Genomic DNA, 15109 nt, shown 5'->3' with positions numbered 1-15109 from the left:
AAAATTCTAAGCAAAAATTCAGCTCAAAACCCATAAGGTTTCTAAATACATTTTGAAGCATTTAGAAGAAAAGAAGTCCTTTTGTGTTTGCTCCATGTTCTGGAAGAGCAATAAAAAATATTACTTAAGGGCTTCCCTGGTGGCGCAGTGGTTGAGAGTCCACCTGCCGATGCAGGGGACACGGGTTCGTGCCCCGGTCCGGGAGGATCCCACATGCCGCGGAGCGGCTGGGCCCATGAGCCATGGCCGCTGAGCCTGCGTGTCCGGAGCCTGTGCTCCGCAATGGGAGAGGCCACAACAGTGAGAGGCCCGCGTACCGAAAAAAAAAAAAAAATGTTACTTTGTTTTGTTAACTCAGTGGCCACTCGGCAGTCCTCAGGCTGAATGCCCGTGAATCGATCATCAGCTAAGCATGTGGATGAGTTGTGTATAGATTATTATAATCATAAAGTTATACCACAGTCTATCAGGGGAAATACTTGTGATAATTAGTTTGGAAATATAGTTTAGTAAAATTAAACATAATTTCGAGGAAGAGAAAACATTTTCATGAAGGTTTTCTTCATTAGAAAGGTGACATCATCCCAAGTAATTTAATTATTGTTGATTTACTCAACAAACCTCTGTAAGTCAGGGTGGGCCTTCCTTGCTGTGTTGGTCTCCTGACCTTCTTCACACGTCATATATCTGGATACGTCCAGCCTTAGTGACAAAAGTTGATTATGCTGAATCCAGATGTCCACCTTAAGAATACACATCTCTCTCGTTTTTTTTTTAACTTAACATAGTATGTGTTTTTAACTGTCTCATGACAAATAGATGTACTTTTTAATCACCACTGTTGGGTAAAATTTATTATCACCTGAGTTCCATCCATCAGATTTGAGGATACAGCTCATGTGAAGAGGTAAATGGGGAGATGGTGAGGGGCAGTTTGGTGGAATAGGAACCCCAAGTTTGTAGCTTGTTTAGTTATCACCACAATTTCATGACCCTGTCATTTGAAAGTCAGATGACTCAATGGTGTCACGTAATGTATGAGTCGAAGACACAATAAGGAATATTCCCAGGACACAGTCAATTTCTCCCTTTTTTTCATGGAAAAAGAGTTCACAGAAGACAACCAAGCAGTAAATATAATCCTAAAGATAGTCAAAACAGATTGGAATATAATTTTGTTCAGAACTATTAAAAAACTCCTCTACTATGTCTCAATATAGGCAGCCTGTAGAGAGTTCCCAGGTGAGGATTTATCTTCTAAATGTCGACTTGTGGGTCTTTTTAGCTAGTGAATTCAAACCACCATAGGAAGAGGTCAAGAAGAATGAATGAAGTTAAGAGAATTGATGAACTGAGTGTCACTGTTGGGATTTTGTTTCTTATATGGCTTGCATTTGTGCTTTGAGATTTTGGGGTCTAAGAAGCCATGCTGTTCCAGGAGCTTCCCAGAAATATTTTTGGAGCAGGCCACACGGGCTCCAGAAAGAGAATGCATTCTATTTCCAGGTGCTATTGTAGAATCATTATTCATTTAACAAAAGTGTGGTCTTTTCAGCTAGAAATTTTAGTTCCATAATTCAAATGGACTAAAAATATTATGGAGTATAACTAGAAAAAGTGTTTTGTATGTATCAATATGTTGTTTTCTAGCAATGTCCCATTCTGGATTGAACAATAGAGGAAAACTTTCCTGTTTCTCTATAGCATGAGCTTTTAAATTGATACATGTGTATGTGTTTTAAGTGAATTGTGAAAATCAGCCAAATATAAAGTCAGTTCTAAAATAGTTCCCTTTGTTTCCAAATTATCTGTGTAATATTTACGCCAAGGATGAATCGATTAAAAAAAACAAGTATATGAGGAAGGCCTTCCTGTGTCTCTGTACTATTGATCATTGTTTTATTTATCACCAGTTCTGGAGTGTTTCTCAATGCCAAGTCCAGAAGTGAAAGATACAGTTTTAACTTAGAGTGCTGACATCTAGCGAGAGAGACAAACAAGGTAACAGAAGTCAGTGTGACAAGTGACAGGATACGGGTGAGCTCAGGCCTCTCTGGGAGGAGCAGCATCGCGAGTGGCCTGAGGGCACAGGAGGTGAGCTGGGCTAGAGGACCACAGGGGAGCTGGCAGAGAGGACCAGAGAGCAGCACCGGGGCAGCCAGAGGGGGCAGGATGTGCAAAGTCAGCGTGAGCAGCAACAGTTCATGCTCAGGGTTGTCGGCTTCTCACAGAAAGTAAAAAGATCATAAATTTTATTTTGTCAGTTTAAACATTGGAAAGCCTCTTCCAAAGGGATTTTCTTTTCGTACATTTGTCGAAGTCAGGAGCAGGAAATTGGTGAGGAAGGGCTGTCTTATTTCACTGCCTTTGCTCTTGCAACTCAGTGACATCCCCAAAGCCTTTGATCGCATCGTTCACGTACACGGGAAACACTTTTTTCAATAATAATAAGCATTTTCTCAGGGAGTTTTTTGGTTCCATTTTGACAAGTGTCTCATCTCTTTGTAGCAACAAACCTTGCTCTCTGAGCTGTACTGAAGGTTCCTACTTTTCTTTCTTCAGTGTCAAATTAGGAAAAATGGAGTAAAAGCTTCAAGATTACTCATTGAACATACTATTTTTTACTTAATTTCAAATAGCATCTTCCCTGGAGATGTAATAAAGAAAGATGTGCGCAACTTAGAGGAAGGATAATTTTCAGTATTCCTTTCACATTTAATCTTATATTGATGATCCTCGTATTTTACCTGTAAATGCTCAATTGGTAAAGCAATTAAACTTTAATGGTAATTCATAATGGATTTCTGCAGCCACTTTTCTTTTTTAGTTCACATAACTAGAAAAAAATAAGGGACTTAAATTACGTCATGTTAAAATTGTCCTTCGTATTCAGACCATAAAAGCAAAAACGTTGTATATTTTTAGTATATAGGGATCATTAATGGAAACAGTCACTTCTGTTTTCTGTTGCCATTTTGTATTTGGTGTGTGCTGTTCCTCCGTGAATCTTTCTCTTAAAAGTTATATTCTGGTATGAGTTCCTCAATAGACTATAAACTTAGCCATCATAGCCCCTCAGAAAATAATTATCGATAACTTCATTTGAATTGAGGATAAGAGAAAATCAGGTCTTTCTAAAGCCCCGGTGCCAAGCAAGAGAATATATAAGTAAATGGTAAAGAAAAAAAGAGTTTAAGACCTGGGGCCTGATGATGTGGGTTTAGATTTCTGGTCTTGTTTCTTTTTAACTCAGACAACTTCATTATCTAGTGACCTTCATTTTGCTTTTCTGTACAATGTGATGGATATTATCTGTGCTTATACCCACCTACCCATCTACCTGCCTAGTTAGACAGGGATTTCCTTAGCATTTAAGTATGTGAAAGAGCCTTGAAACTAAACGTGTTCTACAAATACTAGTTGCTATGGCAACGACTTACCAATGTACCAAATATGATTCTTAAAATGAGCGGCAGTGCATATATGAAGTTATATTTTACATAAACTACGTAGCACAGATTAGTGCCTAATAGGCATTCACCAAACAGGGATCCGCTTTCCCTCTTTCTCTCAGCTTTTCTCTCAAGCCTTGTTATTTCCCATTCGTCCCCGTCTGCTGCTACTCTTTGCTGCTGCTCTGGGTGCTTTCGAATTCACTGATGTTCTGGTTCTTCTTCCTGCATGCACAGGCCCAGAGAGGCAGTCAGACGTCAGGCAAATTTAGTAACCTCCTTCTTAGTTTGGACATTTGATTGTATGCACATTCTAATTTTAAATTAGCACATATTTGGGTGGATATTGGCTTTATATTCTATAATAATTTAACTCATTTTAGCAGTGGAATTTGTTGAGGAACAAATGTTTACCAGTTTTATGAATAAAAGCCCATATCATATTTGTTTTGTAAACAACTTCAACTGAGTACTATATTTTTTATTTGTATGGTTTTTCACAAAATAATGAGCAGTTATTTTCATTGTTTATAATAATGCCTAAAACTTATTGAGTGCTCATCAAATGTCGGTGCTTGACAGAAACGAAATCATTTAATCCTCACAATACTTTGCGGTACATCTTAATTATTATTTCCCCATTTTACAGATGGGGAAACTAAGCCACAGAAAAGATGTCAGGAGACAGGATATTATCACAGTTAAATATGCAGGTCCTCGTTCCTGAGTGCCTGGGTTAATTCTAGTTCCCCTAATTATTATGTGTGCATCCTTAAGACAAATTCCCTACACTTTATGTGCATTAGTTTTCCCATCTGTAAAATAGGGAAATAATGACACATACTCATAATGCCGTGAGGATTAAACACTGGCTTTCCTCTGAATGACATTTTAGATTCTCTTAACCATACGTTCAATCTGCCCACATATTGTTCCCTTTTCCTTCTTTTCATTATCAGTAGTATTTTCAATGAGGCAATTCTCGTAGATGATACAAAGTACTCTTTAATGATTTACTAACTTACGTTTTGGTGTTCAGTGTAAACACCATGGAATCCAAAGACGGGCTCCATCACATGAATTTTTGGAGCCTAAGATACTTTAGTTCTCCCCATGAGAACGTGATTTCAGATGAAACGCAGTTCTCGGACTTATTTCAAGTGCTTTTCAGCACACTGAAAGTGTTAAGCCCTGAGTGGCAAGCGTACATGGTACACATCCTTTTTTATTATATCTTTACTTGGCTTGATTGTTAGTGTTCTCTTCCTCATTGTTAAATGCATTTAACAGCGAAATCTGTAACCTAAAATTATTTCATTGCTAGAGATATTAAAACTGCCCTGGCTTGAAGTCAGAAGCAACTTTATCAAAATCCTAAGAGTAAGAGCAATAAAATGTTGCATGTGATTTGAGTCCCTTTAGAAGAGGTTTGTCATTGAGAAAATGAGCATGGATAAATATTGATTGTGTTTCTGAAAAACGTTTTCTCATTTCAAAAGTCCACCCCAGCTTAGCCGGCTCCCCTCTCTCTCGACAGGCACCAGCATCTTCACCGTGTACGAGGCTGCATCCCAGGAAGGCTGGGTATTCCTCATGTACAGAGCCATCGACAGCTTTCCCCGCTGGCGTTCCTATTTCTACTTCATTACCCTTATTTTCTTCCTTGCCTGGCTTGTTAAGGTACTCTAAAATTTAGTACCCATCCAGTCCATGCTTCTGACAGTTTCTGCAGATCTTGTGTTTGTTTTCGGTTGCCCTCACTCCCTCACGCCCAGTCTCGGTAAATGTGGTTTGTCATTTTCTTTCAGAATGTGTTTATTGCTGTCATCATTGAAACATTTGCAGAAATCAGGGTACAGTTTCAACAGATGTGGGGATCGAGAAGCAGCACTACTTCGACAGCCACGACGCAGGTACGGTATCCGGAGATGATGATGTCACCCACTCGAACTGGGCGTGTCCCTCTGCACCACCCTGGAAATTGATGGAACTTGATGGGACTTGAGAAACCCTGTTATCACCAAATTCTGCAATCAGATTCACTGAGGGAGCTGCTTAAAAATAACAGGTGCAGAGCCCCAAACCCAGAGCGACTAAATCAGATTTTCTGGGTGATGGTGCAAGGGCACCTATATTTTTAACAGCCCCATGGGTGGGTTTGACAGAAAACCAGGCTTATCATCATATTTATTATGTACCTTTGATTTGATTCTACCATCCCATGTCCTCCAAGGACTTGCTGATAAAATATAGCAACTGTGGAATTCCCCATTTTAAAATATTCACGTAATTGAAACCAATATAATGGCCCTTATGTATAGGATTAGAATTTTTCAGAAGGAAAATTTATTTCATTCAGAATGAACCAATCACAATATAATAAATTATGAAGAAGACCCCTCCATCCCAAATGCATGCCTGTGAAATTTGAGGAATAACTGTGTATTCAGAAGGTTTCCACTATGCTCCCGAGAAATTGGAAGTATCCTAGAATTTGACTAAAAGTGGCATGGCATTTATTACATAAGAGGGCAATTCAGATCCAATGTCTTTTGTTTTTATTTTTGGTTTGGTTTTGTGTGTTTGTTTTTTGGTGGTTAGAAAGAGGAAGAATAGGTTTATATATCTTCTTCTGGTATCAATCTTAATAAAAAAGAGAGAAAATAAAAATTCCAGAATTGAGAATGAAATTACTTTATGCCTTGCAACTATTGCTTTAATGTTAAATTTTAAGAGAAATTTAACATAAGTTTGTAAATACTTACACAGGTCTGTTAGGACAAATGTATCTGTGAAAGATCCAAGGTACAAATTTTACTTTGAAAATCTCCAAATTGAACTTTTAATAATTATATTTATATAATTATTACTTTTAAGACAATATATTATTTTAAAAAAATAATTATATTTATGCCTATGTATTAAAATTATAAAGAAAAGGATTCAGGATAGTGGCTCACTGGGAGTGGGGATGAGGAAGCAAAAGAATAAAATTAAGAAGTGCGAAGGTAAAAAATAAAATTTATTATATTTAATAACTAATAGTGAAAATGCTATTAAACATGCTAATATTTGGAAGAGCCTTGGGCAGTATTTTTATGATGTTGTGAAAGTTCGAATGGTCTAGTTCATTATAGATGAAATAGTATTTATATTATTCAGTTTTGTCAAACAGCTATTCAAACTGCCATGAAAGATTTTTTTAAGTGTTATCTAGGTTATGTCACAGATGGCATGTAGGAAAACCTTCAGTGAGTCCGCCACATCTAGTACTCATTTCTTCTCTCATCTTTTTAGTGAACTATGAGAAATCGTAAAGTTTCAAGTCCATTCTGACATGTCTTTTAAATAGAGTGACGGCCTCGTGAAGGTGTGTTTTCCATTATAGACATTGAGAACGAAGTGGGACATAGAACTATGAACTCCACACAGAATTCACATTCGATATTCCTGAGAGATGACCTAAAATGTCTTTAAAACCATATAGTGCTTATTAAGTAACTCTTATTTGTAAAACCACAGCTGGAAAAGTGGTGTTTGGAAGTGCCACCGAATCACAATAGAAAGTGAAATGTGGAGAGACTGTGAACACAGTTGTATAAAATTGCTTTGATGCAAAATTGTCCTTAATCAGGAGGAATAAGGTGGTGATTCAGACGTAATGCGTCTAGGTATTCAGCAGAGGTAATCGCACAGAGAATTGTGAAAAACCTTCATTAAGAAAAATGCTGTGGCTGAGGACCTGGTTGCTAAGCAACCGAAGCTCCAGCAGCAGCCTCTCTGGTAAAACACCACTTGGGCTGCCTGGCAACAGGCCGCAGGCCCCGCCCATCCCCTCGCCAGCCACTCAGCAAGTGTTCCAGATGCTTTTGTGTGTGTGGAAGGGAGAGGCATCATTTGCCATGATTCTGTTACGTTTGTAAAATCAGAGACAGCTCTGCACAAAGGCCCTGTCGTTCGATGGTTTAAAACACTAAATCACAAGTTTCTAATTCTAACAGAACAGATGGGCTTTAAGGAAATAAAATAAAGATGGTTGTGTATTGTGAAGCACACAGCTTTTCAGAAATGAAGTCAGTTCTTGTCTTCCTCTAGTATGTGGGATGTCTGCAGTTGTTCTCTGTAAGTTATCCTCATAGGAGGGCAAAGAGGGTCCTGAGGATGGTGGACTTGTCGATATTTCTAAGTCCCTGGACTTTCCAGGAGGGCTGTGTGAGTAGAAAGAAAAATTATACACATTAACAGGATAAAGTAGGGGCTTTCTGACATCTTAAGAGATTCAACAGGAATTGGCTCTGATATGTTAAGAGGCAAAAGAGAATCAGTGATGAGAACTCTTTCTTTAAAATAACAAAGCAACCTGCCTCAGAGTCACAGCATAGAAACAAATTATAGAAAAATTAAATCCAAAGGTCTTATGGAGACCATTATAGAGTAGGTAGCAGGAAAACGATGTGGAAATTTTCAGTTTAGTAGTCAGTAGTTTGCCTGAACTCTGTGGGGAGGGTGACTCTCGTACCTGCATAATCATTTGACACAGGTCACTGTTGCCACACGCTCAGTTATATGTTGGATTAAAGTGCAAGAGATTTGTACATCCAGGTTATAATAGCCCCCTGTGTCAGCCCACAATAGGACTTCCCATGCTACATGTTTGTAGGGGTGTTGCCCCAGAGAAAGGTGTTGGGATGGGCCGATGTGCTAGCGGAACATGTCCTGGGCATCGTGCATGTCTGGTCCAGACTTGCACTCCCATTCTCTAATAGCCACTTCACCTCAGATACCTGTTGCCAGTCTTGTGGTTTTCTGATCTAGGCTGATTCACGGTAGGAATGAGCTCATCTCACTTTTCCTGGAAGAGAACTGTAAGAACTAAACTTTAGGGCCCTGCAAGGCTAAGTTTTGTATATATAGTGACAAGAGACACAAGGCAGCCTCCGGCAATCAATCCGTACCTAACTTTTATATACAAATCATGGCCCAGTAGGGTCATATTGAGGGACGGGTAAGTAGATATACTGATTGTCTAAAGAGAGCAGTAATTTCTGGGTCTGTCATTGTCTCTGACTGAGCACATTTCCTGGCCCATGTTTTCTGAATTAATAAGATACAAGACGGATAAGGGTGGAGTTGATAAAAGGACACAGGAATTCTTTCTCCTTTGTAGTTCCATGAACCGTCTCAGAATATGGGTTCCTACAATACTGGAACAACTTCTGTGTAAATGTGCAATACCGGCTTAAAGGCAGAAAGGCATAGATGAGAAGGCACATGATGGAAAATAAAAAGAATTTCTCCTCCATGAAAAGATGTGTACAACGTAATGCTCCAAAACAAAACTTGAGTAAAAATTTGTTTACTGCGTTCCAAGACTATTAGTTTCCACATGAATATACATCATTAAAATATGTGAGAAAGCAATTTAGTGAAAGCAATTTCTGGGAAGGCTTTGGTAGAAGGTACAAAAGTGAGCTCCTTCTAATAAGAAACTATAGTAATGGAATAATACATTCATCATGGGAAGCCATACATGAGAATTATATCTTGTGAGTCTGAGTCATTGAGTATATTATTTAATTAAGAAATCAAGTCAAGTGTCCACCCTCATTATTTTGTGTGATAGTGACTATTACCTGTTTTTTAAGATGATTGATTTTGAAAGAACCCAAAGAGCATGGGATTTTCTTTTCATTACCAAATGTGTATGTGTGTCTTGGGTTTGGAATTTTAATTCAGTTGCTAGTGGTCACCTGTATTACCAAGATCCATTCTCTACCACCTCCCATTAGATAATCTGTTATTATTGTCATTGATGATGATATTCTGCCTAAAGTACAATAGAACAATCCGCAAAGCATTCTTAGCAAAATCAAGTGACCCTTTATAAAACACTGGCAGTTGCAAACAGGCAAACATGAGATGATTCTCAAGACTGAAACCTCCATGGATTCCCAAGTGATTGTACTAAGAGGAAAGTGCTCACGTGGTTATTGGTAATACTCCACTAACTCATAACACTTTATTACAGTAAATCACATATCTTGAGAGCTGCACTAAGCACTACGCTATTGGCTTTACAAGCAATCTTATTTAGTCTTCACAATAACATTGTGAAGTTGGTATTATTATTGTCTCTGCTTTGCAGATTAAAAAAGGACAAGGATTGGAAAGTTAATTATTTTATCCAGTATTACGTAACTGGTACGTGCTAGAATGGGGGCTCAAAACCAGCTTCCTGGGCTTCCCTGGTGGCACAGTGGTTGAGAGTCCGCCTGCCGATGCAGGGGACACGGGTCTGTGCCCCAGTGCGGGAAGATCCCACATGTCGTGGAGCGGCTGGGCCCGTGAGCCATGGCCGCTGAGCCTGCGCGTCCAGAGCCTGTGCTCCGCAGCGGGAGAGGCCACAACAGTGAGAGGCCCGCGTACCGAAAAAAAAAAACAAAACACACCAGCTTCCTCAGCCATAAGAGTCTTCAGTTTTGCTCCCTGAGATTCTACCTCCTTTTAATTTGGTCATTACAGGCCCTGCTGTCAATGTGCTATCTTTTTTCTGGCTTCTCTTTTCTATTAAAACAAACAAACAAAGGTTTTCTTGTTGACTGAAAGGTGGAGAAAGGGGTACTCTCATACATAATTACTAAGTGTGAATTAGAGCATCCTTTCTAGAAAATAGTTTGGCAATATGTGTCAAAAGCCTTAAAAACATTTAAACTATTTGACAAAGAGATTGTACTTCTAGGAATTTATCCTAAGAAAAATTCTGGTCAATGCTCAAAGATATACATTTGAGAATGTTTATGGAGGCATTTCAGTAAAAAAGAAAGCCAGAGAAAGAGAGAAAGAGAGAAAGAGAGAAAGAAAATTAACTCCAGCCATAAATTATTGATTATAAATTATTAAATTAGAATAAATGCAAGCCATTAAATCATGATTGAACTTTATCGATATGAAAATATGCAAATAACATATTAATGCAGTAAAAGGGTCTCATGTTTATATGTATATGTGTGTGGGGGCATAATATACCTGAAAGGTTAACTCTGAAATATTAGGGGTGCTTGTCTCTGGGGAATGGGCTTAAGATTTTTTTTTACAGCTCATACACATTTTCTAAGTATTTAATAGTAAACCTGTATTAATAATATAACGAGAGGAGAACAGTTAGTATCTTTAAAACTGAAATAAGTCATTGGACATTCAAACTTAAGCCACTTGTGTTAACTTAGGTTCAGCTGCAAGGGACAAAAAGCCCCAAATAAGTGGCTTCTATAAGATAGAGTTCCTTTCTCTGTCATGTAAAGTTGGAGGATGTCATTCAAGGTTGTTACAGTGGTCTGTGTTGCTATAGATCCAGAATCCTTCTACCTTTTTGCTCCGCCTTGCATCACTTCCATTCCCCAAATTGCCTCCTGGACTAAAATGGCTGCTGTAGCTCTAACTCTTAATCCATATTCCAAAGAGCAGGAAAGAAAAAAATAGAAAGTTTCTACTTTCATTTCATAGACCAGTGTATATATATATATAATTACATGGTCAAGATGAGCTTCAAGAAAGGGAAAGAATGTCCTTTTTTTTTTTTTTGGTGGCCATAAAATTTTTCTTAGTTTGTAAGACAAGAAGAACAGATATGGAGGGACAGCTGGCAGCTCCTGCCCCTGCCACACTCCCCAAGGACTTCACCCTAGGATTCATGGCTCTGGATATCCCACCATGTGCCTCACGTAGCTACTGTTACATTAACCAATCCAAATGTTGTTGTATAATTCAGGGAACTAAAGAGAAATGGACCATGTTTGCATTTCCTTCACTTTATTTCACACAAAGAACTGACCTTGAGGGAACACTTTTACTAACAATTAAATTGATTCATTTGATTTTAGTCTATTGGAAAAAAAATCATTTAACAGAGAAAATTAGTCTGCTTCTGATGAAAGCACATATGTGCCCCAGGGATCCTTTGCTCCATGGTAAGAGAGTAGAGGATGCTTGTACAGAGGGTTCCTACCTCGTGACTGGCGGGATTGCTTTTGTCTTTTCTCCTTAAAAAGAGACTCCCAGACATTTGACAGATACTTTAAAAGGCACTTATGCATGTTTGCATCTCAACCAATGTATGTATTCTCAGAATGAGCCTATTTGTGATGGATGTGCTTGATTCTACCACTAAACTTACCTTTTAAAATTCATTCTAAAGGGAATCAGAATCCTGTAAATGGACAGCTGAGAAGAACCATTTGTAATTGGCATCTTGGATCAGAGAATCTTTGTGTAAATGTGCACCACCATTTTGTCATTTTAGAAATACATGTATGGCCTATGAATTTTGGCATTTGTCACTCTCCACCTCCCTTATTTTATAGAGGGCAAGTTTTCTTTCTGCAAATGATCTACTACCTCTGTTACCAGGAGTTTGAAATTATAATGATAAATCCTAGGTAATGGGATCTTTGCATCATCTCATGTTTTCCATCAACAGTTACCCTTTTGAACACAGACAGGGTCAGACGAACACGAAGACATAAATATGGCAAAGGAAATGTTTATGTCTGTGAGATAGTGAGCTCAGGCTGGAATAAAACAGTGAGTGCTTGTAGTTGGTGTCTTTTCTTAGAAAAATAAAAATCCTTAATTCTACCCTATTCCACCACGCCCCTGCATGCACACGTAAGGAATTGAAAAGAAAATATATATTTGTGGTAAAATATTTATAAGTGGTACATGCTTTCCAGTGTAGTATATTATTGATAGATAACTAATTTTTTAAAATAAATCTATTTATTGATTTATTTATTTTTGGCTGCGTTGGATCTTCATTGCTGCATGTGGGCTTTCTCTAGTTGCGGCGAGCAGGGGCTACTCTTCATTGTGGTGCACCGGCCTCTCATTGCAGTGGCTTCTCTAGTTGTGGACCATGGGCTCTAGGTGCACAGGCTTCAGTAGTTGTGGCTCGCAGGCTCAGTAGCTGTGACTCGTAGGCTCTAGAGCGCAGGCTCAGTAGTTGCGGCACCCGGGCTCAGTAGTTGTGTCTAATGGGCATGTGTGTCTCATGTGTCTCCTGGGAAGCCCCTAGATAACTAATTTTTAAGGTTGTAGAATATGAGTAAGATAACCTACACATCCAGCAACCTGGATGTCTAATTCAATGACTGTCAGATTTTAGCATCCTGTACTATCCTGAATTTCATCATTTATGTCTTTTAAGCCAAAAGATACTACTTCTTCCCTTCATAAATATGTATACATAAAATTTCTGCTGAGCAGATTAATTGTGGCTTACACAAGCTAATTTCACAAAGTCTTTTAAGTGATTTGTAATTCTCCTACCATTAAAATAACATTCCCGGACTTCCCTAGTGGCGCAGTGGTTAAGAATCCACCTGCCAATGCAGGGGACACAGGTTCAAGCCCTGGTCCTGGAAGATCCCACATGCGACGGAGCAACTAAGCCCATGTGCCACAACTACTGAGCCCGCAAGCCACAACTACTGAAGCCCGCATGCCTGGAGCCCGTGCTCCACAACAAGAGAAGCCACCGCAATGAGAAGTCCACGCACCACAACAAAGAGTAGCCCCTGCTTGCTGCAACTAGAGAAAGCCCACACACAGCGACAAAGACCCACTGCAGCCAAAAATAAATAAATTAATTTTAAAAATAAAATAAAACAACATTCCCCTCTTTCCCTATGCTAAATGCACATTATATTATTTATCCTGAGAATATTTTTCTATTGGTTCAGTGAGAACTGTCTACTAAATAAAGATAAAAGTTTACCACTTTTTGTAAAAACACACCACACTTTGGAATTCTAATTTTCATTTTCTCTGAGGTGTTATATATAATAATCAACATAATGGGGATAAAATACCTACTTTTAAAGTCTTGTGGAGAAGAATATTTGGGCAGTTATATGCAAAGCATATGTAAGGCAGAAACGGCCTGATGCATAGCAAGTGCTCAATTAATGCAAGCTATAATCTTTATTATGATTATTCACTTAAGTTTGCAGTGTTAAAATGGACATCATTGGAATGACTCATGTTCTAAATATAAAGCCATAAGAAGACAAATCTTTGATAACAAAGGAAACGTAAAAAGCTGCAGACAAAGTTAGAGTTCTTGATGTTCCATTATAAGTGTCTCTGACGCATTTCCCCTTTGTCTTGAAGATGTTTCACGAAGACTCCGCTGGCGGGTGGCAGCTGGTAGCCGTAGATGTCAACAAACCCCAGGGACGTGCCCCAGCTTGCCTCCAGGTGCGGTATGATGCCATTTCTAAAAGTTACCCCCAAAGGTCTTTGATTTGATTTTATATGAGGAAATCTACAGCTCTCCAAGCTCTAGATCCACCCAAATTTGTGGGCAATGTTACACTCCATCCTGTATTCCCGGGACCTGGCATCCTTTTTAGATACACACTAGGGATTTGGTAAATTTCTGGTAAATGAACGCACACAGGTAAAAGCAGGCCAGTGGTAATGAACTGATGAAGAATTTTGTTGTCTCATTAAACCTTGTAAAGGTATTCTTCTGCAAAGGCCTGAATTGTTTGGGGCCGGGGGCAGTCAAGATCACAATTCACTTACTTGAGTACCTCACCATGTACGCAGGAAGGAAATGTCTTGAATATGTAGTCTGTTGTTCTGCGTCTGCAAGCTCTCCAAGCAGCGTGGTATAATAAAGGCGCTTCCTTAACAAAGTGCACCTGCACCAGACACGAGGCGATGGGATTGCAGGGGGGCCCAAAGTCCTGGCAAGCGACCGGAGGATGGGCCATGCGGTCTCTGGCCTGTGAACCTTCTGGACTTACCTTCTGCTCTGAGCTCCCCAGAAAGCCTAATAAAATCCTTTTCTTCAGTGGACCACAGAGGCCTCTACTCTTTCATGTGCCCCCTCCCTGCCCACCAATAGCAGTAACTCATTCAAAACAGCATCACCTTAACAAGAGCGGCATCCCTGCCGTTCCAGGGCTTTTTGTATTTCCATTTGCCTCCTCTTTAAGGGTGAAAACTCAAGCTGTCCCATGTTGGGAGCAGAAAACTGATTCTTCCTCCTGGAGAATTTTCTTTTCTTCACCCTCTTTCTATTTTCAGTTGTAAATCCTCTTCCTACAAGGGGACTGCTTCTTATAGTTTTTCAGATCCCCCCCTATAATTTGGGGAAAGGTTTATCACCTGCTTCAGGATGAGAACACATCTTCTGTCTTTCTTTCGGATCTTTCCCCAGGTGGGGACTGGTGCGTTTCAAGGATTGGTACACAAGTAGCAAAATACTGTCCTCTGAACCTCTCCTGTGGGCTACATCTATATGGCTGTTTAAGCATATAGTTATTTGTTTGTATCCATTAAAAGGATAGAGCAGGGGCTTCCCTGGTGGCGCAGTGGTTGAGAGTCCGCCTGCCGATGCAGGGGACACGGGTTCATGCCCCAGTCTGGGAAGATCCCACATGCCGCGGAGCAGCTGCGCCCGTGAGCCATGGCCACTGAGCCTAAGCGTCCGGAGCCTGTGCTCTGCAACGGGAGAGGCCACACAGTGAGAGGCCCACGTACCGCAAAAAAAAAATAGTATAATAATACACACACACACACACACACACACACACACACACACACACACACACAACATCTTCTCTATCCATTCCTCTGTTGATGGACACTTA

The 15109-nt window shown here is 39.5% G+C and overlaps 1 protein-coding gene across 1 annotated transcript in view; it reads left to right on the top strand.

Annotated features, from left to right (window-relative positions):
• Window positions 1–15109, top strand: part of NALCN (sodium leak channel, non-selective) — a 261887-nt gene that overhangs the window by 76658 nt on the left and 170120 nt on the right. Inside the window, exons 8-10 of the mRNA XM_082602462.1 lie at window positions 4990–5132; window positions 5261–5365; window positions 13620–13706. Coding sequence (XP_082458588.1) covers window positions 4990–5132; window positions 5261–5365; window positions 13620–13706 — 335 coding nt within the window. The remainder of the gene's footprint in view (window positions 1–4989; window positions 5133–5260; window positions 5366–13619; window positions 13707–15109) is intronic.

This window comes from Mesoplodon mirus, assembly GCF_964341445.2.
Source record: "Mesoplodon mirus genome assembly, chromosome: 17".
In the NCBI taxonomy this organism is placed as follows: Eukaryota; Metazoa; Chordata; class Mammalia; order Artiodactyla; family Ziphiidae; genus Mesoplodon; species Mesoplodon mirus.
This window is presented reverse-complemented; position numbering and strand designations above follow the sequence as displayed.